Genomic DNA, 27,575 nt, shown 5'->3' with positions numbered 1-27,575 from the left:
GGCCGCCCCAACACCAGCAAACCAGACATACTCAACTATTTATTCAAAAATCATAAAAGGATATGAAGTTGAGAGGGGTATGTCGAGAGAGATCCCGGGGAAGTTGGCGGGGGGGCGCTAAATGGGAGATAAATACAACCCTATTTCATTATATGCATATATGAAATTTTCAAAAAGAAAACAAAACTTTAAATTGTGTGTGTGTGTGTGTGTGTGTGTGTGTTACTCTATAGCTGTTTTAAAATCCCACTAAACAAAGCAAGCTTCCATGGGATGAGTTTCCCACAGGTGGACAGCTACAAGCAGGCAACACATCTCCGCAAAGAGCCTCAAAGCATCAAGAGCCAGGAAGCAAGGAGATCATTCCTTTCATGTTGAAACCTGTTTAATCTCTGAGCAACGTGCAATGACACCTACATGTAAACATGATCTCCCTTGGAAATTTGGGGGTGGGAGGCAAGCTATGCTATTCAAAAAATAGTGCAACTGCCTTACTAAAAATCAAGACATTAAAACAGCTTACCGCCATTGATAAGAGCGGTACTATGAAATAGCTTTTATTTTAATAGAAGAAATAAAATATGATCAGAAACCAGAACATAATATCTTAAATAAGGCAGAAAATGTATTAAACTATAAAAGCAAAGTCTGTCTACCACAGTCCAAGAACAAAAGACTCAAAGAACCACGCAATCATGGCCCCAAGAAAGGCCTTCCTCTTGAGCTCTCCCTTTAGGCATGTGTATTACAGCAAGGAAAACCAAACTGTTTCGGGAGGTAAAATAGAGGATACCTGGACATAAAAACAGTGTAGAAATAGAAGGTAAGGGGCACCTAGCATAACATGTAGAGGACTGGCTGGAAGACAAGAGATGAGCTGTGAAGACCTGGGGCCACTGAGTTCAATTTGGGGGTGCCTGAGCTTAAAGTGGCCTGGAACATTCAAACAGAGATGCCAAAGTGGCATTCAGATGAGTGAGTTGGAGAAGAAGCTAACTCAGACATACAAATGTAGGAGGCGTAATAGCTCAATGAGTGACATTGGTCCAGGTCCACCGCCATGAAAGGATGCATGTGATCAACTTGGAAAGAGCCTGAAAACACAAGCTATAGGATAAATGGTATACAAAGGTCTGCTAGAAATGTGTATTTAGAAAAATAGTATCATGTGACCTGTCTCTCTCTCTCTCTGTCTCTTTCTCTCTCTCTCTGTTTCTCTCTCTGTTTCTCTCTCTCTCTGTTTCTCTCTCTCTCTCTCTCACACACACACACACACACACACGATTTGACAAATTATTAACTGATTTTTTGAAGACAGGGTTTCTCTGTGTATCTCTGGCTGTCCTGGAACTTGCTCTGTAGACCAGACTGACCTCAAATTCACAGAGATCCACCTGCTTCTTCCTCCCTGAGTGCAGGGATTAAAGGCATGTGCCACTACTGTCCAGCTTATTGGCTGATTCTTAAGATGCGATGAAGTTCAGATGAGAAAAAGTAAGAACTCCATTTCCAGACTATAAACTTCTGCACTGTTAGGTTGTGTTTCGTACAGTGAGTCACTAATCTCTACGGCTCCCATTTCTCCATCCTCGCTCCACCTCACCCCAAGTGCCCCCACAGTAGCAGAAACTGGCAACAGGATGAGATGCGAAGGAGAAACGTGACTTTAGCTGTTCACACGGCAAGAGAGAAATTTAATATTCTCTCACAGTTCCACAACAGTATCGAGATGCTCACATACCTAGAGAATTCCAAATCTCGTGTTCCATTCAAGAATGCCCATATTAATCAAGTCATGCCCTGTGATGGAGAACAGCCTACTGGGAGCTCAGGATGAGGTTCACACATGAACAAAGCAAACGATCATAAATAGGATCCTCGGTGCCTGTGTACAACTTGTGTGCTTCATCCTGGATTTTTCTTAAGTGACTTACCGTAATCACCTCGAGTAATACCACCCACTTCAAGACAAGACTTGTGTAATTGTTTTCGGAAACATACGGTCTGCTACTTGACTAAGAATATCATTTTCCTGAACAGAAAAAAAAAATCTGATGGACTGCAACCTAACATCTGAAAACAAGCCAAGGGGTGTGTTTGGCCTGTGTGTACTTCCTTCCTCCAGTCCTTACGTATATGCAGACTGAGAAGTTCAAATGAGAACCTTTTGTCCAGCAGCCGAACTAAGTATTGTTTGCCCGCCCATAACTGATGTGCGTACACTCTCCAGAGAGACAATTGCTGGCTACTGGCTAAGTAAACCTTACCAGGAAGGCAAAGGCAAGTGAAATTGCTTCCATCCTGCTTCTCATTTGCATCAACACAGCTCGCCTCGTTCTGGCAGGGTTTCTGCTGGCAGGCATCAAATTCTTCACAGAATGTGCCAATGTACTGGTCCTCGCAGGTGCAGGAGAACGTTGCCTAAGACACAAAAATAGAGTATGTAATACCTGAATATAATACTCTAAAACACATGCTTTGGACGCCATTGACGGTTCCAAGGTCCTGTCTCCTTTTATAAAGATATCAATGCTGAGGGATTTCATCACCCAACTTTATGTCATAATCTGGTTAAATCGCGTTATGTGAAAAATAGTATGTGGCTGTTTGCAGTTTAATTTTGGGCATTTATTTTTGTAGCTTATTCATATTTTTCCCAACCGCTCTCAATCTTCAGAAAATAGAAATAGAAAGCACAACTTGTTTTAAACTGAAAATGAAGTTTCGCTGACCCATAGGAATGGCAGCTTTGCCATAGTATACAATCTTCAGTCATCCAAATTAGGTACCATGCCAACCAGCTCAAATCCTCAGCATGCATGATGCTCACAACCCAAATGCTACCAAATGGCCTACTTGGCCCATCTTTCCAGTGCACCAAGCAGACTCACTGAATCACTTTATAAATTGATCGCAAATAGTCCCTGGGAGCAAGGGAAGGTATAAAGAATCTGATTCAAGAAGTATTACATTTCATTGTTATAATCACATGACCTTAATACAGTACAATTCAAACATCAGACTCAAAGAAACGACTTTGACTTGAAGCTTTATTTTTGAAGTAGCTGAAAAGCCCAAACCAAACTGGATGTCCCTAAGTCCCTATTTCTGAAAACATCATGCCCTTTAGATAGGGCCCAGAGGACCAGAACTGGGTCGACTTGAAAGCCTCCTCCCTGAGCTTTCACAGTGCCAGAGATGCCACACAAGCTTGCAAAGAAGAGGAGACACCCAACCGTCCCAGTCCCAGTTATGATGTCTATAACCCACGACAACCACCTGCACGGCACAGCAGCCCTAAGGGTACAATAGAGGCATGCGTGCCTCCACATTGACCAACAAACAGCTCTCTAACTGAACTTAAGACTGTTCAACGAGAGGGAATCATGCTTGGTACTAGAAAGCTCGCCAGCCAACTAAGGAAGTCACAGATCTTGGAGGAAAACCTACAATCCTCACCGTGTTACTAAACCAGCATAATCCCTAACTATATTCTAAATATTTATCATTATAGCCTCAGGTAAGTATATTTCTCACCCCTCACCAAGGACACTTCTCTTTGCAACAGACAGAGAACATTACAGAAAATCACAACATGCGAAGTTGCAGAGCCCAATAACTACGAATATATCTACAATACGACCCAGGGATCATTACAGCAAAAAGAACGGGAAGATGGTGAGAGCCAGAGGAACAGGAAATTTGCTGTGAGATCGTGTCTCCTAGAAATGTCAGAGAAGCTACACCCATGAAGTGCCATCAACATGACTTCCTAAAGATGATCTGGATAAGGATGACACCAATTGACACTCTAATGTAAAAGGAGGAACGCTCCTCAGGCCTCAACCCGAGACAACTGAGGAATGCTGGGAGTGTGAGCAAGCGCCTTCCCAGGGAAGAGTGTACAACCGTGGCTCTCCAATAGCGAATGATCGGCCCTGAAAACATGCATACAAGAAACTTTATACATACTGAGAAGGTTGTGCTTTTATGTATAGGGGAGAGAAAGGGAGAGAGAAAGAGAGAAAGTGTGTGTGTGTGTGTGTGTGTGTGTGTGTGTGTGTGTGTGTGTGTAACGACAATTAAGAAAAGAAAGCCATAAAAGGTGGGGATACAAAAGGGTTTAGGAGGGCTTAGGGGTGGAGAGGGAAGGGAAATGGAGACTGCACCTCCCTGCAGGGCTGAGTAAAGTGCAGATCTGACTCCATCATGCAAAGCAGTATAGGTCATGATAAAGACAGGGGAGCAAGGGAAGATGACTAGTGAGCACCGAGACAGAGAGCATGTGAGAGGCAGAGTTAACGGAAGTCTCCAGTGAAATTGTTGTTCTTTTGGACGCAGCAGGACTGTTGCACACACAAGCTCACAGCAGTTGTGACTGTGTGCACGAGACAGGCACAAATCAAGTCAGCCAAAATCTCTGCCTGGAGGGAGGAGATGCCCATGAAGTCCCACTCCTAACTGTGAAGCTGTTGGCAACTGATGGTTGCTGGGGTAGGAAGAGGTTTCTTCAAGGGTAAGACCCCAGAAAGGCTCCAGAAAGTGCTCCTACACCTGTGTGCACACAGACAGCACTAAGTAGGCTGCATGCTTTTAAAAAAACAGAGAGCAGATTAAGTTGGGAGAGAAAAACAGTAGGGGGAAACTGGAGGAGAGAAGGGTCAATTGATAAAAATGTATGAAATTATCAAATAATAAAAAACTGAAAAATTAAGTTTGTCTTTATAACACGGAGATTTGCTAGCACTAAAGTCCCCTGGTCTGTAAGGATGGTAGTGCCTGCAAAAAAGTCAAAAAAAAAAATTACCAAGAGTAATGAGTTTAAGATATGTATGACTACTGTCTTCCAGAGTGGCAACGTGGAAGACTATATAGCCCTCAAAACTTACCCAGAGTTCAATTCATCTGTATTTGCCTTCCTATTACATCATGTCCTGCCTTTATTACAGTCAATGAATAAAGCTACTTAGCTACAATACTTTTTTTAAAAAAGATCTGGAAAAAAAAAAAGCACATTTCTTGGCTCTCTACTCAAGTCCTGAACCTGGATAGGTACTCTTGGGGAGGGGCAAAGAGATGAGGGTGGGCAGAGTGTTAGTGTGCTGCAGGTGCAAGGGTGTGCAAGTGAGTGTGCAAGGGTACGCGTGTACATGTGGAGGCCACACCTTGGGGAGAGGACCTGTGGGACTATACCTTGAGATCTGTGGAGGCCCTACCTTGGGGGTAGCTTCTCAGGCCCTGTCCATTACTTCAAAAGACAGGATCTTTCATTGGCCTGGAACTCACCAAAAAGGTGAGGCTGACTTCCCGACAAGCCCCGGGGTTCTGCCTGTCTCCACTTTCCCAGCACTGGGATTACCGACTGCCTTTGGGTTCTGGAGATCAGATTCAGGTCTTCCTACTGGCTCTAGTGACTGGGCCATCCCACAGCCCTGTGGTGGGCATTCTACCATCACTGTTACAAAGCTCTGCCTCCAATCTCTGTGCCCCACCCTTTCTTTCTATCCCTTACCCCAGATATCTGCCCTAACTCTTGTTTTGTGATCTTGTAAAAACTGGCCTTAAATTCTTAACTCTCCTGCCTCAGCCCAACGAGTGCTGTTATTACTGGTATACCACTGCACTGGCTGGTTTTCTGTGTCAACTTGACACATCCCAGAGTCATCATGGGAAGAGCTGCTGCTGAAGAAAGGGCTTAATGAGATCCAGCTGTAAGGCATTTTCTCATTTAGTGATTAATGGAGGCAGGCCCAGCTCATGGTGGGTAGTGCCATCCCTGGGCAGGTGGTCCTGAGTTCTACAAGAAGGTGCACTGAGCAAGCCAAGAAGCAGCTCCCCTCCATGGCCTGTGCGTCAGCTCCTGCCTCCAGGATCCTGCTCTATTTGAGTTCCTGTCCTGCTTCCTTCAGTGATGAACAGCAATGCTGGAGTGTAAGCCAAATAAACCCCGTCCTTCCCAACTTGCTTTTTGGTCATGGTGTTCCATGACAGCAATAGAAACCCTAACTCTGACAGCCACTAATCTTAGAGAGAGCAGTTCAGGACCTCCATCCCATATCCTATCAGCACAACCCATACCTTCCCCCCGAAAGAAGACAGAGTTGCCCATACTTCTCTTCAATATACTGTGTCTCTCAATCCAGTTTAACCATTGTCGTACATTTCTTGAAAATACTTCTATAATTTAGATTTCTTAGTAGGTGGCACCAGAGCTTCCTCGTTCCATTCTCCTGGTGCCCCTTGTTTTCCCTAGTGATCATTCCTGATATAAAATGCTAGGATTCTGTCACCAGTCACCACACTGGCCTTTCAACACGAGCCAGTTTTTACTTGAGTCTCAACGCTTTCTGAACAACACAAAACAGAACAAAAATTGTATCTATTACAAGCAATGATGTCACCCTTCTCTGGGACTCAGTCACATCAGCAGCTGGTTTATTTTGGTCACAATGATGTTTTTAGAATTTATCCCATTGTTGGGATGCCGTAATGACTGTTGAATTGTATCAGTATCATTTTAGGTTCTATATAGATTATTATTGCTTTCATTTGTGTCCTGTTATTATATAAATTGAACGTCTAGGTTTCCTAGCATTGACTCATTTTTATGTTCCTGGAACACCCATTAAAGTCATTCTGCAAAATGGCTTTCATTTGGCGTTGGTTCCATTCATAGTTATACTTCTGGCGTCTTCTGTTCCTGCCCCCTGGCCTGCATCAGACTCGCTTTCTAAGAAAGCCTATCCCTTGCACAGGAGATCATGTTTTACACCATAGAAGGGTGCCCTTCCAAACAAGTGGCTGAACTGAGGAGCAGCAGTAGGTCCTCAGCTTCAGCAAGACCAAGCAAGAGGCCAGACCAAAAAAAAAAAAAAAATACCACCTTGAATATGATCAAAGTGCCAAGGCTTATGCAGTTTCTTTCTGCTACAGGAACAGCATGAGTTCCTGTTTTGATCTTCGCAATCGACTCTCCTTCAGTTCAAGGACGTGGTCTTCCTTAGACACAGAACAGCTGGAGCCAAAGCAGCAGGCTTTCTTCTGTGAAAGCTGTGTTGCCTGCCCTGGGTTTCTAATGCCTCTCAGCTCTTCCTGCTGAACAGACACCCTCACCTCCACCTCCGGCGCTCTAGCAAGTGTCTCTGGGCTCATCCGGTGTTCCATGATGCTGGCTTTCCTCTCGGTTGTGTTTGCAGAGATACTGTTGCTAGCTGAAGCTACATGAGGACTGTTGGCAAAGAGATGTTTAAATAGGAAACTCCCTCCTCTAGAACTATATGCTGAGAAAAATCTTTTCTTTGCTCAAATGCAAAAGAGAGTAGGCATTCAATATTTGCAAGAGTTGTGTCTGGAGCCCTTAGTACAGAGGGATTCGTGGCCACCTTTGGAATCTATAATAGATACTGTGCACACCCCCAACACGGGCAGCCCTGTGGTGGTATAGATTGCCAAAGGCCATTGGTAAAGGCAGCTGTCACCTAGAATTTGCTTGGTTTGTATCAGACATTCTATGCTACAGATAAATCTCCTTGGTTAGCTGAGAGATGTGATTTGCACTCAACTTACCCACTGAGTACCATGAGAAACATCTTGATGGTAAACATAAATTATTAAGACACCCAAATCAAATACTACCAAGTTGGCTTTTATTGGAATTTAAAGCTAAAACAGAGGCGTAGGCTTTAGTTTGCTTCGCTTTAAGCAAAGCCCCGAAAGAAGTGACAAGGGACTGCTAACGCCACTGCCTTTTTCACAAAGCAAAACACTAAATGGATTTTAATTTTGGTTGATGAGTAAGGAAGGGAATTAACAGATGTTTAAATATCCATGAATAGGAAACATTTTTGGTTAAATCTTTGCATCTTCTGTAGCACACACCAGTCAAGTTCAAGCTCGTGCAAGAACAATGAACTTCCCCTAATATTAACATGCTTAGTTTGGGGGAGCAGGAGCTCAGGGACCCACACCCTCAGTACTGAACTGCTCGTTCGTGACAGACTTTATGGAAGGGGGGCGGTGTTGTTTTTAGTTGTGCTCTTACTCCATCAGGTTCCAATCCAATGGCCACACACATGGCCCTGCTTAAGCCAAGTGGGTTACAAACCCAAACCAAATGTCACAAATCTGAAAAAGGGACTAGTAGGAAAAGGGGTTGAGGGTGATGAGAGGGGCATAATGGGGAGGGGTAATCAGAGCGTATTACGTACATGTGTAAAATTACCAAAGAACAAACTCAGTTGGTAAAGGAGGTTATTCTATAGTTCCAAGACTATTGACTTATCAGAAACTGCGAATATTCATACTAGGAGAAGCTATGTTGGTATAGCCATATGGAAAACTATTGTTTAATCATTGAAAGCTCCTTGAGAAAGTTCATGTGCTACCCATAATTTCTCCAATCTGGGCTCAGTTAATGCTGCCAGCCTAAGAGACAAAGCAGATGTCTTTGAAGTTAGTAGCTCGCCTAAACTGCTGAAAGATGCTCCCCTGTCAAAATATTGTTCGTGTATAGGTAAATGTAATTTTGAAGTAATATGAAAGGTGTCATTCAGAGATTAATTTTCAAACGGAGGATAGAATATCAATTTTCCTCCACAGCTTGAAGTCAAATATTCTATTTGTGTATAAATGAATTTTTCTCAGAGGCTTACACGGAAGAGTTCCAGGTTAAAGGAATGTTCGATAATACATGGATTCACGTACCCACCCATTCAACAGCTCATTGAGCACCAACTTCCTTCCAAGAACTGTTTGAGGGTTGTAAAGAGCAGGGCTTTGAGAAAGATGTGGTGGCATAGCAACAACTGAAGACGGACCGTGACTCCAAGAAGATGAGCGGGGTGTACAGGAAAAGACCTTCTGAGGAAAAACACCCATGAAAAGTCAGCTGGCAGTGAAGAGACCTCCAGGAGAACTTGCCTTGGATACTGGGTTGGAGAGAAGGCTCAGTGGTTAAGAGCACTGGCTATTCTTCCAGAGGTCCTAAGTTCAATTCCCAGCAACCACATGGTGGCTCACAACCATCTGTAATGAGGTTTGGCACCCACTTCTGGTATGCTGGCCTATATACAAACAGAACACCATATATATAACAATAAATAAATAAAATATTTTTTAAAAAAAAGAACATTTAAGAAAGATCCAGAAGCCAAAGTGGACAGATTAGAGCAAGTGGCAGAGAGTAGTTAGCCACGGAAAAAATACAAATAATCAGATATAAACTCATACAAAAGAGTGATTCTCTAGGAACTATTTACCCTACATGACATGTTTATCAATATCTGGACAGATACCTGGTGGTAACAACTGGGGACCTGCTGTTAGCATCTAATGAATGGAGATAGAAGATGCTGCTAAGTGTTGTACAGTGCACCTTAAGAAATGGTCCAATCACAAATGTTGATGGTGTCAATATTGGGAATCACTGATATAGACAACCTGATAAGCTCTGCCCTCTGGCATGGTATAAAACTTGGGAAGGATGTGCCAAATGAGACCCAAGGAGATATTGGCACAAATGTTCCTTGGTACTGTGTTACCTTGTCTCTTTACTATAACTCACTTTATCTACAATAATAACCAACCCTGAAGCAAACGGTCCTACGGCCTCATTAGAACAGAATCTGGAGCAGCCACTCAGGAACATTTTGTTCGCTTCTTCAGTTTCCATCTAACGATGTCAGTCTTAGGCGGTTTTCCAAACATGTGCAGTATCTTTATTCCACACTATAAAATGACCTGTTCTTTCTAGATCATTTAAAAAGAGAGGCTGCCTAGCACTTTTTCGCTAATCACACTCATTCAGCAAACAAGCTTTGCGCCCACCATGTGTCATGATGCTGTGTGTCCCAAGAGAAATGGTGAAGGGCGGAACGAAATTACGGCTGCTTGCACAGCCTATATTACAGTGTAAGAAATGGACACACTGTTTGGAAGGTGAGAGCTTAGAGTGACAACAGATACACCCTGCCACACAGTGCTAGGGAATATAGGTCACTATGAGAGGACCGGGAATAGAGTGGAGTAGAGATCAACTTGGATAGCGTTCAATGACTAACAGAGAGGACAAATGTCTAAAAGAACTAGACAAATGTAGAATTTAGCTAAATTCTATGGTTCATACCTATGATTTTAGTAGACAAAGGCAGGAGGATTAGCACAAGTGTGAGGCTAGCCTGGGCTACAGTGTGAAACCCCGTCTCACAGAAACAAAAAGTCAGGTGGCACACTCCTGTAAACCCAGCACTTGGGAGGTGGAGGCAAGAGGACCAGGAGTTCAAAGTCATCCTTGACTACATAACAGAAACTCTGTCTTCAAATAAGGAAGAAGGAATGAAAGAAAAGAAAGGAAGGGAGGGAGGGAGGGAGCGAGGGAGGGATGGAAAGAGGGAAAAAGGGAAGGAAGGAAGGTCCTTCCTCAATACGATCAGGGTTTTTCATTACTCTTAAATCAAGTTGGCCAGCAGAGCTAAAACTCTGCCTATATTTTCTTGTCTCCCTGGAAAACTGTTCTCACTGAGTTCCTACTTCATTTACACCATCAATTAAGTATTAGAAGTACCCATAAGAAACATCCCTACAGTTGAATTTGCCCATGAGGATGCGGTCAAGAACAGCAGGTGCCTTACACCATGACTTAAAATGTCCCAGTGGGCAAGGACGCGGTCAAAGTTTAAACTCATAGTGTTGGCCTCCAAGTCCTTTTCCTCTCACAGCCGCTAACTATAAAGCTCAGTACAGCCTCGGGCACCGCCAGTGGCAGCATGTCAGTGCCTGCTCTGGGTTTCGGTGTTCCTGCCCTCTCCTTTCCTGGCAGGCTACCTCCCTTCACATGCAGGAGACTGCCTTTTCAGTTCATTGCCTCAAGCTTCTTCACATTCTTGAGAATATCACATTCATCCCACTGTTAATGTCTTCGTGTTGGTTGAAAATATCGCTCGTCTATCAAGGGCCTAAGTTCACGTGAACGGACTCGGGGGACTGTTATGGCTAAATAGGAAGAGTTCCCTCAAAATGCCTATAGGGGGAAAGACCTGGCCCCCGGTGAAAGCAGTTGGATCATGAGGGTTCACCCTTCATCAGTGGGCAGATGCACTTATGAATCCATAATTTGATATTGTTATTAAGAGGCGGCAGCAGCTAGAGAGGAGTCCTGGTGAGCTAGGAAACGGGTTGGTGGGAGCGCATCCTTGGTGGCTATTTCTTGCCACTGGTCTCTCTTCTCTCTCTCTCCTCCCTGTCCTGTTTCTCCAGTTCCTATGAGGTGAGAAGCTTTCTCCCCTCATGCCCTTCCTTTGGGATGCTTCTGCTTTGCCACAGGCCTAAGGGTGAGGGAACTGCACAGCCATGGGCTCTGAAACCATAAGTCGAAATAAATTCTTCCTCCTCTAAAAGTTTCTCTCAGGTATTTGTCACGGAAATAAGGAGTCTGACTTATATGGAGAGCCTTATTTATCCTTTGCCAAAGGAGAGGAACTTAAATCTAAGATGGCGGTTATACTGAATGTTGGAGTTTCACTAAATTAAAATAAATAAATAAAGCAGATACTGCAGGAGGATTCTATACAAGATCAGGATCCCCTCTCTCTCCCTCTCTCTCCCTTTCTTTATCTCTCCTGCATAGGTGTGTGTGTGTGTGTGTGTGTGTGTGTGTAATCTCAGACACATCCACTGGTTCGTATGGACCACTGGTCCATACAAAGGGCCTAACTGCAATAAGGATTCGAAAGAGCATACTGCATCCTGATGCCTAACAGGTCCCTGTGCCTGGGAAAATGCAGCAAAGATGCTTCAACCCATTCTGCTCCAAAGAACTCTCCCATCCAACACTGATTTACAGGAGAATCTAGCTGGCTTCCAGAGGACATCTGGGTTATTCACAGTTCAGCACATGAATGTTGGCAAGGTCAAAGCCTGTCTCCTGGGTTGATGATTGGTGGAGCCAAGCGATGCAGACATCGCACTGTACCAGACTGTCCGGTGCTTTCATATACGCTGAAATTTTCCATAATGAAATGTGCTGTTCTTCTTCTGAGAGCCTGGCTATGGACCAAGAAAGAAAATATCCACTTCGGCACTGTGTCCAGCTCGCCCCTGAGGAAGCAGCTGTTGCTAGTGTTGGGGGACAGTGGTGGGGAGCATCCTGGACAAGTCTCACTCCAGAGATTTATTTCACATCCTTGTGTGCAGGAAGAGTTGGGCTCGCCCTAAGGGACTGACATATTTTCCCCTTGTAGACATGGATCAAGACACGGAGCACATTTCCATCCAAGCAGCCCAGCAGCCTGAAGAGAGGGGGTCAGCCAAAGGAAGGTGGAGGCAGGCGTGGCCACCGTTCCACTTCCTGAGGAGCCAGGGGTCATGAGTGGGGCACACCCAGCCTGAGCCTCAGCTGGAAGAGAGGAGTTCCAATCTGCAATGGCTTGAGCAAGCTTTCTGAAGACTTCAGGATGCTAACTGCAGCACTGAGGAGTATTGTCTGGAATTTTCTTGCTCCTAGCTCTTGGAGGAGTTCCAGGAACCACTGTCTTTTATAAAGAGGATTCCAGGAATGAGGGCTTTCAACATATCTATTTGCAGAGATGTTGGGGTCATAAGCTTTAGGTTAGAAGTGGGAGAGACGCGACTAGCTTCTGTCACTCACAAAACCACACAGCAGGAGCCGAATTCCAACCTGAACCACAGAGATGTCCCAAGGAATTGAATCTGTGGCAACCAAAACTTCAGAATATCTTGTCGTATTATCTTCATCTAAGAATCCATTAGCCCACCCCTTCGGCTGTGCAAACCAGACTAGACGGGCACTGGACCTGAAATTACAGAGTTGATAAGCACTAACACCAGGGTAGAAACTTCTAACCATTGCGCTGAAGAGATGGCTCAGCAGTTAGGAATGTTTGCAACATGAGAATTTGACTTCACACCCATGAAATACTAAGCCCAGCTCTGAGCAGGGCAGAGATAAAAACCCAGCAGGTCTTGCTGGCTTCCAACCTGGCCAGGAAAATTCAAGATCCAGGTTAAAGAAGAGACCCAGACTCAAAAGAATAGGTGAAGGGTGATAAGGAGAACACTTGACATTCTCCTTTGGCCCCTACCTGACACACACACACACACACAGACATACAGACACACAGATACACACACAAAGACAGATACATACACACACACACACACAAAGATACATACAGACACATAGATGCGCGTGCTTGCGCACACACACCACTAAATAAATTTTTTAAAGAAGCCACATGGTGGTGGTGCACACCTTTAATCCCAGCACTCGGGAGGCAGAAGCAGGTGGATCTTTCTGAGTTCTAGGCCAGCCTGGTCTACAGGATAGGCTCCAAAGCTACAGAGAAACCCTGTCTTGAAAAACCTAAATAAATAAATAAAAATCTTTTTTAAAAATAGCCTAACATAGCTTTCTTTGACTAAGTGTAAATGAATTATAGCTACAAAGTATTGGAAGGATAGTCTAGCATGCCTAGACTAGACTGAATTTAGCCCTTTTCAAAATCCTGACTTCATGCTTCAAGAGGCAAAAAGGATTATTTGGATACAAAATTTAAGGGATTTCTACTTACAATGTCAAAATGCCTATAAATGTCTTTTCCTTAGCTGAGGCCACACAAGAGCAGCTGGAACCTGGCCACGGAGACAAATTGATGCCTCTTCGGGGGAGCATGGTGCTCAAAGGAGACCTCACTAAGCACAGCCTGCTTGCAGTCCCTGTCTCCTGGCCAGGTCCTCCTGCTCCGTGATTCATTACATTTATAATTGCAAAAACACACTCCTATGGCTCCCAGTCCACACGTTTACTCTGAGAGCGGTCTTAGACAGCATTGCACTGCTATTTGAGCCAATTAACTGCAAATATAGCTGCATATTCTCTTGAAAACTAACATTAAGCATATACGTACCATCTAAACACTGAGTTCCAGCCATGACATCCATGAATTCACAGAGTTTATTCCTTTGGCTTAAACATGAAATTTCAAATAGTCAACAAGGGACCAGATAAATGGCTCAGAGGTTACGAGAACTGGCTGCTTTTGCAGAGGACCTAGGTGTAATTCCTAGCACCTATATGTTGGCTCGCAGGGGTCTATAACTCCAGTTCCAGGGAATCTGATGCCCCCTTCTGGCCTTTGAGGATATCAGCTCTGATGCACACATAACAAATACATGCAGGCCAAACATTTATATACATAAAATAAATCTTTTAAAAAATAATAGAAAACAGTGAATTTCTATAAAGAGCCCTATGCATTCCTTTGAAAGGACAATAGAGTTAACTCTATCTCTCGAGGGAGGAAAAAGAAAATGACTTTCAGGAAATTTGGTAAAAAGTTTCCCTAAGGCTCGGCGCGTGCCTTTGCAGAAGGGGATTGCTCGAGACCATTTTCCAACCACATCCCGGCACCTGGGGTCTTCTTGGCAGTCCTGGGGTGTCTGGGGTGAGGCGTGAGGTTTCTGTGTCATCGGCCTTAATCTGCAGCTCATCAACAGCTGTGTACGTATCTGCTACCACATTCTAATCCAAACAAAAGTGAACCTTGACTTGATGTCACTGAAAAGTCATCTTTTACTGATTTTCCTCGCCCCTCAAAGGAAAACCACCCCTTGATCCCATAAGTAAGGCACATCATTCTATTCTCTTAGAACACAAAAAAGTCAAGAAAACAAAAGTGACCCAGTTATAAAAAATGGACCATCAACCAAACAGACAGTCCTCAAAAGAATAAATAAAAATAACTAAGAAATTCCTCAAAAAGTGTTCATCATCTTTGGCTATTAGGGGAATGAATGCAAATTAAAGCAACTTTGACTAAGATGAAGGAAATCGGTGACAATAAAATCTGGCGAGGATGTGAGGATTGGAAACCCTCATTCTCTTTTGATTGAACTGAAAATTAATATAGCCACTCTGAAAACAAGTGTGGATAGTTCACACAAATTTAATATAAAAAATACTGTATCACTCCTTGGCATATGCCCAAAGGATGGTATTCTACCCCACAGATACGGGATCAGCCATGCTAACTACCGCTCTGTTTACAATAGCCAGGAAATAGAAACAACTTAAATGTCCTTCAAATGATAAATGGGTAATGAAAATGCAGCACATATACACCATGGAATACTATTCTGCTATAAAGAAAATGACATCATGAAATTTGTGGGTAAATAGATGGAACTAGAATAGATTATATGGACTGAGTTAATCCAGACCCAGAAAGACAAACGTTGCGTGTTCTTTCATGTGAGCTTCTTAATGCCAAATCTTCAGATGTGAGTGTATAACCTGGAGGTCCACAGAAATTAGGAAAGTAAAAAAAGATCACGGGGTTGGAAAAGGGATTCCAGAGAGGAGAATAACAGGATACAGGAGCTATGAAGCAGGAAACCTGGGAGGTTTTAATGAGAAGTGGGGAGAAAAGGATAATACAGAAAGAGAAGGCAAGCAGAGTGATAAATAAGACTAGGATTGCTTTAAAAGAGCATATGGAATCATACTGCTCTATATTTACCTAAAATTACATATAATACATATAAGTGCATGTATATATAATTATATATACATATATTATATATAATTTAAATGAGGTTATGACAGTTTAGACAATAATGCCTTCCCCTGCAAAAGTATAGACTGTCTAACAAAAAGCCCCATACCAGGTATGAGAAACTTCCATTTGAGTGGTTGGTCCGGGGAGTCCAAGAGACTCAAGACAATATAGGCTATTGCTAGGTCCCTTAGTTGCCTTTCAGAGATTAAAGGTGAGTCCCTGTTGTTGCCGAAGCTGCCACACACTGTGAGGGAATTTGGAAGATTGGAGCTGACCTGAAAGTTTTCTCTCCGAAGGCTAGCTTTTATAATACAGGAAGGCGCTATGCGACCTGCCAAGGGAGGAAACAATCAACAGTTCTACCTACCTGTGATGTCTACACGTTACATCAGTGGCCAGAATGCTGAGATATTCTCAAGGGTGCAATGGTGGCACTTATGTATGGGCAGGAACCGATAGCTGTCTAATTAGACTTATGGCCCACTCAACAGGAGGGGAGTCAAGCCTGGTATTGTAAGCCCTTGGAGAAATACTAGCGCCATTTTCCAAAATCAATATAACTCCTAACTACATTTTAAATATTTATCTTTATACCCATAGATGAGTGTAGCCCTCACCTCTCATAAAAGAAACTTCCCTTTGCAACAGAAAGAGGCCATTACAGAAAGTTACAATACAGAGAGCAATTGATCATGTGTTGCCCACACCAATTTATACATCTGCAACACAACCTCTATATGTAAGGTTCAGCGGACATCTCAGAAGAAGGGCTACACAGCTTGCAAGAGCAGGAGGACCAAAAAGTCTCTGGCAAGACTGCATCTTCTACTGATGGCAGGGAAGCTACACCCATGCAATCTCAACAACCTTGTAGTGAGGAGGCCACTTGTTTCATTCCCAGCTGCTTAGCCCCAAAATAATCACACAAGAAACTATATTAATCAAATCACTGCTTGACCTATTAACTCTAGCTTCTTCTTGGCTAACTTTTACACCTTAATTTAACCCATTTCCATTAATCTGTGTATTGCCATGTGGCAGTGGCTTATAGGGTAAAGTTCCATCCAGCTCCAGCAGGGCTCCATGGCTTCTCTCTGACTCCGCCCTTCTTTCTCCCAGCATTCACTTTAGTTTCCCTCGCCTGGATCTTTCTGCCCTGCTCTGCTATGGGCTCAAGGCAATCTTTTATTAACCAATGGTGTTCACAGAATACAGAGGGTAATCCTACATCACAACATAGCTGCTTAAACATGATTTGAACAATGACAACAACCAGTTAACATGCCAGCTTGGATCAAGGAAATCTCATGGGGCTCCACCCCTAGACAAAGAGCTCCAAGCCACTAAGGACTACTGAGAGAAGAAGACTTAGTCCTCCCCATGGATAAGCTACCTGATTGGTTATCTAATACCAAGTAGTCAACCCTAAAAACACACATACAAACAACACTAAATGTACTCAGCAGGATGTATTTACTCATTTATTGTTTGTGTGGGTGTGTACATGTGTGTGTGTAACAATAATAGTAAGGAAAAAGAGGCCACAAATTTAAGGAGTGGCAGAGGGATATGGGAGGGTGATGGCATGCTTCTATTTTAATAATTCAAAAACTCAAGATGCTGAGATAGGAAGGATGAGAGGGAACAACTCTACCTGTTTGTCAGCTTTGACGACAAGATGTTATCTCTCCACACCACTCGGGTACCAGGTTCTTTGCCCTTTCTCCATCCTGTAACCCCATATTCCTGTCTCTCCTCATCCATCCACACGTGTGGGTTACAAGACCATAGACTACAGCTAGCCCATGTGTGAGTGTGTCCCATTCCCACCTCTAGTTGCCACATAGGCCTTCTCTGACCAGTCACAGGTTCAGCTAGGCTTCCATCCCGTCTTGACTTTCAATTCTCCTCTGCCTTAGCTTTGCATCTCTTTGCTTCTATGTAGGCAATTTTACAGCTTATATACCTTTGTGTATTGCCTCAAATCTAATACAGAGAGACTATGAGCGAAGAAAAAACAATAAAGCTAATAGAAGGGATCAGTTTAGTCTGCCTTTGGGGGATAAAGCTATTTTCATCCCATTGTTCTCTCTTGTAGAAATGAGCATATTCACCTAAACATAGAATATTGATATAAAAACCTAAGGTCTAAAAGGTTTATGTGATTCTAGATACTAATGGATTTAAATGAACACATTTTTCATGGAAAAAAAACCTCTTTTCATGGCAGTCGGAATATTTGCTCAGTGGTTAAGAGCCCTGGATACTCTTGCAGAAGACCTGAGTTTGGCTCCCAGCACCCATATAGATATTCATAATCATCTGTAATTCCAGTTCTAGGTGCTCCAGTGCCCTCTGCTGGCCTCTTTAGGAATCAAGCACACATGTGGTACATGTACATACATGCAGACAAACATTTATATACATTAAATGAAACTAAAAACATCTTTTTAAAATTTTTTTCAGTTTAGTATATTTTCCACCTATAGAGTTCTTGAACTAGTCACGGCAACTCTTACTTTATTGAATCCATACCGACACAAACTGAAATTATCAGCAAAGGTCCTGCCATTCATGAGAATTAACCTTATCTCATTAAATTCATTGCTTTCACATCACTTTAATGGTGGGCAAAAGGAAGATTATCTCTAATAAATGTGTTTCTGCAGAATGAGTAGAAATGAATCATTTTAATAGTCTCTAAGGGAAACTAGACTTAAAATATCCATACATCAAATTAATCCTGCTTGCTTTCCAATGATTTGTGATCTCTGAAGTGCATGTAAAGAGATGTCTTCCTTATGATCACAACACGATCCTCCAGATTTCTAACCAGGTAGGAAATCTGCATACAAACTTGGAATGTGGAAATGTTAGTACTGCCCATATTTCCTTCTCAAAGTCTTCTTGGTTAATGAACCTTTCCTCCTTTCTTTCTCTTTCTTTCTTTCTTTCTTTCTTTCTTTCTTTCTTTCTTTCTTTCTTTCCTTCCTTCCTTCCTTCCTTCCTTCCTTCCTTCATTTATTTATTTGTAAATAAGTGTTTTGCCTGCATGTATGTCTCTACATATGTGTGTGCCTGGTGCCCATGGAGGTCAGAAGAGGAAGTTGGATCCCTGGAACTGGAGTTACAGGTGGTTGTAAGCCACCAAGTGGGTGCTGGGAACTGAGGGCTCCTCACTGCTCAGCCATCTCTCCAGCCCCCTAATGTATCATCTTTTAACCGCTACAAGCTGGTAGTCCTTTTTTCAGTCATTTGGGACACCTAGACAAGAATATTGGAATTAGGCTCTTGGTTCAGAAGAGGAAGCCTGTGTTTCATTTCCAACAGCCCCTGTATCTCCTGGTAACGATGCAGAGAGTGACGCCTGTGCCATAGGGCTGGTGGATATGGAACTTTTTGTGTCAACACAGATTCACTTGGTAACAAGAGACACAGTAAGCTTACTTCATTTCACACAGGCAAGTCTCTAAGGCCAAGGCACCCTGGAGTGTGGCCACCATACACTTCAGTACTCCATCTTCAGGCTAATCTCAAATTCTTTCTCCTAATTATTTTTTTAGATTCTCATGTTGGAAATATTTTAAAACCAAAGGAATCCTCTGAACTGGCTCTAATTCCTGTCTGCTCTAAGTGTTGAAGAATGACTTCTGTGGAGTAATAAAGCTTAAGTCATTTGATGTTACCCACAAGGAGTCTCCAGGCTTCTTTACAAGTTTTTGGTTTACCCAGATGAACATTCTCCAGGAATGCTTGAACATCACCAGACTTTCCCAGCACAGGGCTAGAACCCACTGACAAGCCTATCAAACCCTGTGCTCCAAGCACAGGTCCCTGTTCTCCTAGGCAACCCTGCCAGGCTGTGTCTGCCATCTAGAAGACCTGCTCTCCTACTAAAACCAATCCCTGATGATGCAAAATCACTCTGATTTTAAGTGTAGATGACACCCTACTGTGTTACCATGTCAGGAACATTTGCATTTAAATAGAAAACCATGCCTTTATTACGAAGGAAATAAGCTGTAAAACCAGAAATCCAAGCATCCTACCAAGCTGATGGCTCAAAGAAATTTGGATAAAAGCTTCTCCCACCCCAGATAGTCATGCATCTACTCTAAGTAGCCTTCTCAGCCCACTCTCTTCTGCTCAACATCATAGGACCAGAACAGTCACTTTTTAAATGTTTCTCTTCCTTCTCTTTTCTCTCTCCTTCCCCCTCTTTTCCGTGTGTGTGTGTGTGTGTGTGTGTGTGTGTGTGTGTGTGTGTGTATACACATGCACACATATCCAAATACATATTGTGTGAGTTTGGGCACGCATTTATCATAGTACACATGTGGAGATCAGAGGATACCCTCAGGCACCAGTTCTCACCATCATCCTTCTTTGAGACATGGTATGTTAGTCGTTTTACTAATCACACACACTAGGCAAATTGGCCCACAAGCTTCTGAGCATCCTCCTGCCTCAGTCTTCTGTCTGCCCCATAGGAGAATGGGATTAAGATGCTTGCTGTCATGGCCCAGCTTTATGGGGGTTTGGGGGATTGAACTTGCTTCCTCATGTTTTCACAGCAAGCACTAAACCCACTGAGCATCTCCCCAGTTCTGAGCCACTTCATTCCTTGAAACATGTCTGGATGGCTAGTTTGAGGCCAGCCTGGGCTACATAAGAAATTCCAAACTAGCTTAGGCAACACAATAAGAAATCAAAAAAATGTTTTTGAAAAAAATATTTCCTAAATATGGACCTTCATAGTAATATTTTAATGTACACCATCTCCTGCCCTTGCTGCCTGCTGGCAACTACAGATTTGCTATATTTTTAAGGACTCATCAGATCATGTCTCTTCCAGGGAATAATCACAAGCTGAACAACTATTTCTAGGTAAAATTGACAAGCACTTTCATTTCTTTACTGCACAACTAAAATGCAGTTAGCTGATCAGAACAACGGGCCGAAAGGGAAATGGCTGACTGGAGAGTCCTGTGGCCAGTAGCATGCGTCTTTAAAAATAAAAGCCAGCAAATGCAGCTCGTGCCGGCGGAGGCTTGGCTTCCAAAACGAAGTAGCAACTTTCCTCCCAACAATTAGGCTTTAATTAGCATTCCAAGAAGGAAATTAAGTACAAGTATAGTCAATTAAAGGCAGCTGTATTGGCCAGAAGCACCTTGGGCAGTTTAAGACAAAAATGAGTGGAGGCAGAAGGATGCCAAGCATAACAGAGGTCACGGGGTGGTGACAGTTAGTAGACTGTGTGCCGTGTGCACTGCTTCCAATCGTGAAACACTTTTCTTTGTTTAGTATTATATTATAATTATCATTTTGCAACTGCTCATTCTTTGAGAATTTTATACAATGAAATGTGATCATATGTACCAACTTTTCTTCCAACTCCTCCATATCCCCTCCTACTGGTTCTCCTCCTAATTTCACATCTTTCTTTTCTTAAAAAAAAAAATCTACTCATCCTGGTTAGAACTGCCCTTGTGTATGTGGATGTAGCACATCCATGGAAATTTATTAGTAGCTGTACTCTCAAGAAGAATGATTCTCCCTCACACAGCAGATATCAAACTGTCAATAGCTCCTCCATTGGGGGGTAGGACCTGGCGAGACCTTCCCCTGTAGGAGAAAATGCAGGCATGACCTGGCGGCCAGCCTACTGGGCACACTGTGCTTCTAAATAAAAAGCATGGCACACTGTGGCCTCGAAGCCAGAACGCTGAATTCTGAAGTGGCCATTAGCAGGTCAGAGGATGAGTCTGCACTCTCCACGTCTCCCTAATGAGCTTCTTCTACATAGAGACCCCTGGGGTGTGAGTGCTCACTGTCCAATCTGAGGTAATGTACCCACCAATCACAGTCGCTAGGCTTCCACTATATAAGTGGTTGTTCACGTGCAATAAAGCACAATGCTGCAAACTGAAACCACTCTGGAGGTGGTTCATTCTCCACACCCTTTACTGACCCATGGACATTGCTGTTTTGGGGTGGGGGAGCAGATAACAAGGTAACGACAGCACTCCCCCAATCCATGCTAGAGTTCTGGCAGGCTTGAATCTCTACTGTTGTACAAAGACTCAAACTTGTCTCTGAACCAATATGGAAGCCAATATCACCTAAGCCAACTCCTTAAAAGTTAGATATTAGCTGAAGATGATCATGCATGCCTATATGGGGTGGAGAGCAGGAGGATCCAGAGTTCAAGGCCAGCCTGCAGCACTGAAGACCCTGTCTCAAAAAAAAAGTAAAAAAGAAAAAGAAAAGAATTATGTATTGTCTCCATAGCTTCTCCCTATAATTAGACAACTAAAATGAGACCTCCAAGTGCTTCTTCCTGCTCAAAACAAAGCTAAATATGGTAGGGACCCTTGGAAACACAATGAACATTCTAAAGTTTAAATTCCTGCCTATTAAAAACACTACATTATCAGAAGTTTTAGGATCAAGGTCTGGACTCTTTTAGTCCCAAAAGAATAGGCTTAATCATTAATCCCTACTGTGCCTGTTACAGAGACAAGTAACAGTGGAAAGGAGAAAAAAAAAACGTTCATTAAATATGGCCACTTTAGGAAGAGAAACAAATAAGGTCGTCACTGAACAATCCCTTTGACCCATCTTTCAGGTCCTGGCACAAGTTTAGAATTAGAGGAATTAGAGAGCAGGAGAGAGGTAGGCATAGCTAAGCAGGTCCTGGTCACAGTGTGGTCCCCCCATCACTGATTCCTGCCACAAGGCAAGCTGGTCTGGTCCCTTAAGTTGCCAGAACCTTGTGACTCTCTTCCAAACCTGAGCTCTGATTTTCCCTACCCCAGAGTGAGATTCCTGGGGAAGATTTAACTGGGAACAGGGCAGGGGGAGGGGGTCCACTATCCAGTAATCAATAGTTAGAAAGCAGAGTGTGGTCTCCCTCTCGAGAATAGTTCGTCTCCTGCCAGGATGACACAACATTTCCACCAAACATCTGGGAGAAGTCATTTGAGCATCACAGAAGCAGGACGCAGCTGCGGCACTGGGGTCTAGTGAGCCTTCTGTGCCTCTTAGATCAAGCTGGATGCAACGGAGCATATTTGATTAATTTGCAGATGGGATTACTCTGGTGACAGAATGGAGGGAGAGCTGTCATACTGATCTAAATATGGGAGCCCCAACTCTCTCATTTTTTCACTTATTTTAGCAATGTGAAAAGCCCTTCGGGCGAAAGTCAGGTTGGCTGCTGCTTCTGATTTTAGATAGCACAATTTCTCTGCCCCTCCCCCCTTTAGTCCCAGAATTCTAACATGCAGGAGAAATCCTAACAGCGAGGCAAGCTCTGAGTGGAAAGGAAGAGGAAATGGTTCAAGCTGAGACGGAAGCAGCTAGACTCCCACTACAATTTCCCAGTGTCCCTGGCTAAGCCCCAGCCACTGCCTCCTCAGAAGTCTGTTTCCTGTCACTTGTGCCCTTCATGACTGACCTCTAGCTCATCCCTTCGAGGTTTCCTTTACTACTAATATTAATGGCTCTGTCCATTGAATGCTTAATTGACTTATTTTCATCATTATATTCAACTCCATGCTGCTCACCTCCTACTCTACTCTGTACTCCCCAGGCTTATTGGATATATGACAGGAAAATGATACCTGAGAAGTGCAAAGGGAAGGGGAAAACCAGGACATAGCGAAGGAAGCTGCAGGGAGAGACGGGAGAATGCCCGGTGCATGGAGTACTCACTGTGCAAGCATGACGACCTGAGTTTGAACCCCGGTGCCCACCTAACCAGCTGGGTGCAGGCCTGTAATCTCAACACCGGGGAAGTGGAAACAGGAGGGTGCCTGGGGCTTGCTAGACAGCTAGTCTTGCCAAATCAGCATGCTCCAGGTTCAATGAGACTCTGTCTCAAAAAAATAAGGTAGAAAGTGATGGAGCAAGCCACTGACTTCTAGTCTACACACGCACATGCACACACATGAGCATGCATACACACATGCACACATATACACATACACACACACACAAGCACACATACATACAAAGTTTATAGGGAAATTGAAAAGATCAAGAGGAAAGAAAAATCTACAGAAGTCAGGAAAATACTGCACTATACTATAGACATTGACTTTGGAGAAAAAAACAAACTTCCTTGTTTTTTATAGATATATAGCTGAATACACACATACAGCTTATGAAGTGTATAGATGATGTTGTATAAACAGCTACAGGGATTTATCTGTTTACTCCAGTTTTCCCACTTCTGCCAAAATACTACCGTTGCCACAAAAGTGTATAAATGGTCATTCTGATGTTCTATGTAATTAATGACCTTCGAATTCTGCACCACTCTGGACTATTCCACACTTGCCAAGCCCTCCTCTGGTCCCCTGGAAGTCTGTCAAGCTAGACTCCTCTGAGCCCTTCTCTGCATCCAAGCCCTAAATGGCATACCACTGCACATATCACATAACCACCTTGGACTGAGGGTTTGAGACCCAGCTCAGATTCCCTGCCCAGGGGGCTATGTGGAAACCAACAGCAGCCAAGAACAGAAAGGATTGTACTCATGGCAACAGCTGAAGAGGGCCTGGGGTAACCTTGCTGGCCTTATCCATCACTGAGCAGCTAGGGAGCTTCAGAGGGAGCCAAACTCTTTTCCCTCTGGAGTCAGCTTCTCCATCCCTTACTGACTCGGAAACCACATGAAACTAGAAACTAGAAATCCCCTGCAGTGACTTGGAGGAGACCAACGTCTAAAACACTGATCTCAGTAGCCCATTATGTGGAAAGGACATTAGCATGGAACGATCCTTCTTGCCAATAAAAAAATAGTCAAGCAGGCTTAAGCCAGACTCTCAGCATTATTCTTGAAGTACAAAGATGAGAGAAACTCTTATGATTATCTTGACTGCCTGACAGAAGTCGGAGATGCTGTGTCCTGACTCTTCCCTGTGGAAGTGCTGGTGGCCAGGTCAACATCAAGGCAATATTGATTCATTGTCTTCCCTATCTCTGTCCTATTGCTTATTCCCTAAGAACAATCATCTTTTGATTTTTCTTTTTAGGCCAGACATAACCTGGAGCTAGACTGAACAGGAATCCCAGCTCTGACCTAGTCTAGACCAGAACTCCACAAAGTCCCAGGAGGATGAACCATCTGCCATGAGCCAGAAGCAAAGCATCTGGAATCCCAGAGTTGCTGAACCTTTCACAACTCAACAAAGTGCCATCTTCCACTCTCCGTCATCCTGTCACCCCAGCCCAGCCTCGCACACAAAGAGGGTAAGCTCAGATTTAGATTGAGTATAGAATTTTCAGAATATTTGTCAAAAGCAATAAATCATGCTATTAATCAATATCATTCCTATTGGGGAGATATGAGTACTGAACATGATAGCACGTGCCTTTCATCCTTTTATTCACGAGGCAGAGGCAGGTGGATCTCTGTGAGTTAGAGGCCAGCCTGGTCTACAGAATAATCTCCAAACCAGCCAGGATGGTAGAGTGAGATCCTCTCTTGGAAGGAAGGAAGGAAAGAAGAAGAGAGGGAGAAGGGAAGAAGGTGTGGTGGTTTGAATGAGACTGGACCTCCATGGCCTCATGTATTTACACACTTCAGTCCATCAGTTGGCTGGTGAACTGTTTGGAAGATTAAGAGGTATGTATGGCCTTGTTGGAAGAAGTGTGTCACTTGGAATAGAACTTTGAGCTTTTAAAAATCCATGATAGGCCCAGTGTCTCCACCTAACTCTCTATATATGGATGGATCAGGAAGTAAAGCTCTCAGCTACTGATCCAGAACCATGCATGCTGTCATGCTCCCCACCATGATGATAATATACTAATCCTCTAAACTGTAATGCAATCCCCCAGTTAAATACATTATAAGAGTTGCCTTGGTCATAGTGTTTATTCTCAGTAATGGAAGACTAAACAGAAGGAAAGAAGGAAAACTACCTTCACACCTGAGCTGCCACCTCACATGCCACACAGTCAGATGTGAAAATCAAATCTGATAAGGATGTGGAGAGAATAAACACCCCATACTCTTTGGATAGGGTTGTCAAGTGGTTTTGTTACTATATATAAACAATGTGGCTGCTTGCTGCTCCTTAAAACTGCCAAACACATAATTACCTATGAGTGCTGGCAGAAGGTTTCTATCCCACCTGGTCCCCACAGCCATTCATTTCCACAGAAACACAGAGAGGCTTACATTAATTATAATGTAAAAAAAATAAAGCCTATATGCTCAGGCTTTCTTATTAACGCTTACTTCTTAACCATAATTCTTGTCTGTGTTAGCCATGTGGCTTGGTACCTTTTATCAGTGAGGCATTCTCATCTTGCTTCTTCTGTGTGATGACTGTAGACTCAGCCTTTCCTCTTCCTAGCATTCTCCTGTTCTGGTTGCCCCTGCCTATACTTTCTGCCTGGCTACTAGCCATCAGCATTTTATTAAGCCAGTACAACTTACGAAACTTAACAGGGTGTAAGACCATTGTCCCACAGCGTATGAGGGTAGAATCATTCCTCTCCTCAGGAGAATAGGGAAACAGACATTCAACTTTCATAGCAGAGCTTTTCATCAGAAGCAAAAGGAGGAAACAACATAAAACCCATTGGTGAATAAATGGATAAACAAATCATAGTGAGCATCCCCATTCAAAAATTGCAATTTCAGAGACCCCCCCCCCCCGAAGCCCAAACCTTGTGGAGTACAGACATAGTGGTGGCAAGTGGAAAACCCTATACCTGGTTTCATGGAGAGGTGGCAGTCGAACATTCAGTGCTATGTAAAATATTAAATGAAATCACATTTAAGATATGTGGGCAGTGTACACAAAACATGAGGGAATCTCCTACTTAGATTTGGGCCTCCTCTCCCAAAATTCTAAAGATTCAAACCACTTTTAGCTGCTGGCGTTTTGGATAAGGGACGCAAGACTTTTGACCCCCTGCAATGGAATATTAATCATAGATAGTTTTATATACACAAACACACACACATACACAGCCATTAAAGGAATGAAGTACTAAACCACTCTGCAAACAGTTATGAACTAGGAAATATACTAAGTGGGAAAAAAAGCCACACACAAAGAATCCACTCAATGTGATTCCATTTAAAGTTGCAGAAAAACAAAGCCATGGAGACAGAGGCAGAGGTTGCTAGGAAGAGGGGGAATGAAGGGATGGAGAGTTTTTGAGGGGCATGGGCTTTATCCTGGGGTAGTGAAAGTCTCCAAAAACTAAACAGAGGCAATGGTAGGCCCATTAATACGTTATGGTCATGTTTTTGTTTTGCTTTGTTTTGTTTTTAATTTATATAATGCTAAAGAATTTCATAATGCCTCTGTCCAGCCTTCTATCTAACATCATTTATTTCAGACAAAGAGGTTCTCAGCCCTTTTTCTTGCATCTCTCTGTCTCCCTTGATTCCATCTCTCATCCATTGCCTACACTGCACCCATCCAGTCTGCCCCATCTCTACTTCCCCCATCTGTAGGCTTCTTCCTATGGCTGATTCAGTTGCTGCCACAACCTGTACTCTATAATAAAAGCTCTTCTTTCCTGGAAAGAATGAAACCTAGGATCCTATCCCTTCTTGTCTTTCTCCTTGTAGCCAAACTTATTAAAACAGGTTGCCAGCTCCCATCCACCCCTATGACCTGCATCCTTCCTGTCCCTATCCCTGTCTTCCCTGAAGCCTGAACCCAGAGGAGGACTAGGTATGTCCTGGGAGGAAAGCTCCAGACTCAGGTGGGACCCAAGAAGTGAGGCTCGCTCCTTCTTCCCTCCTTCTCATCTAGAAAGCCAGCAATGTTCAACAGGAAAGGTGGTTCAAACACTTTTGTAGCAATCTTTCTCTCCCTGTAACAGAGTTTTAGGGAGCATTCAGTTGGTTTCTTAACAGACATCCTGGAAGTCCAAGATGCTGCCCCAGGATGGGCATAGAGCAAGGAACAATCCAAGAAGAAAACAAAAATGGAGATATTATCTAAGCAGCTTTTAGAAACTGACCTG

The 27,575-nt window shown here is 43.3% G+C and overlaps 1 protein-coding gene across 1 annotated transcript in view; it reads right to left on the bottom strand.

The window, feature by feature from the left end:
• Dner (delta/notch like EGF repeat containing) overlaps positions 1-27,575 on the bottom strand; it is a 282,293-nt gene that overhangs the window by 101,495 nt on the left and 153,223 nt on the right. The window contains 1 exon segment of the mRNA XM_038340268.1: positions 2,268-2,421. Coding sequence (XP_038196196.1) covers positions 2,268-2,421 — 154 coding nt within the window.

Source organism: Arvicola amphibius, chromosome 8 (genome assembly GCF_903992535.2).
Source record: "Arvicola amphibius chromosome 8, mArvAmp1.2, whole genome shotgun sequence".
Taxonomy (NCBI): domain Eukaryota; kingdom Metazoa; phylum Chordata; class Mammalia; order Rodentia; family Cricetidae; genus Arvicola; species Arvicola amphibius.
The sequence above is the reverse complement of the archived record's forward strand: the minus strand, read 5'-3'. Positions and strand labels throughout refer to the sequence as shown.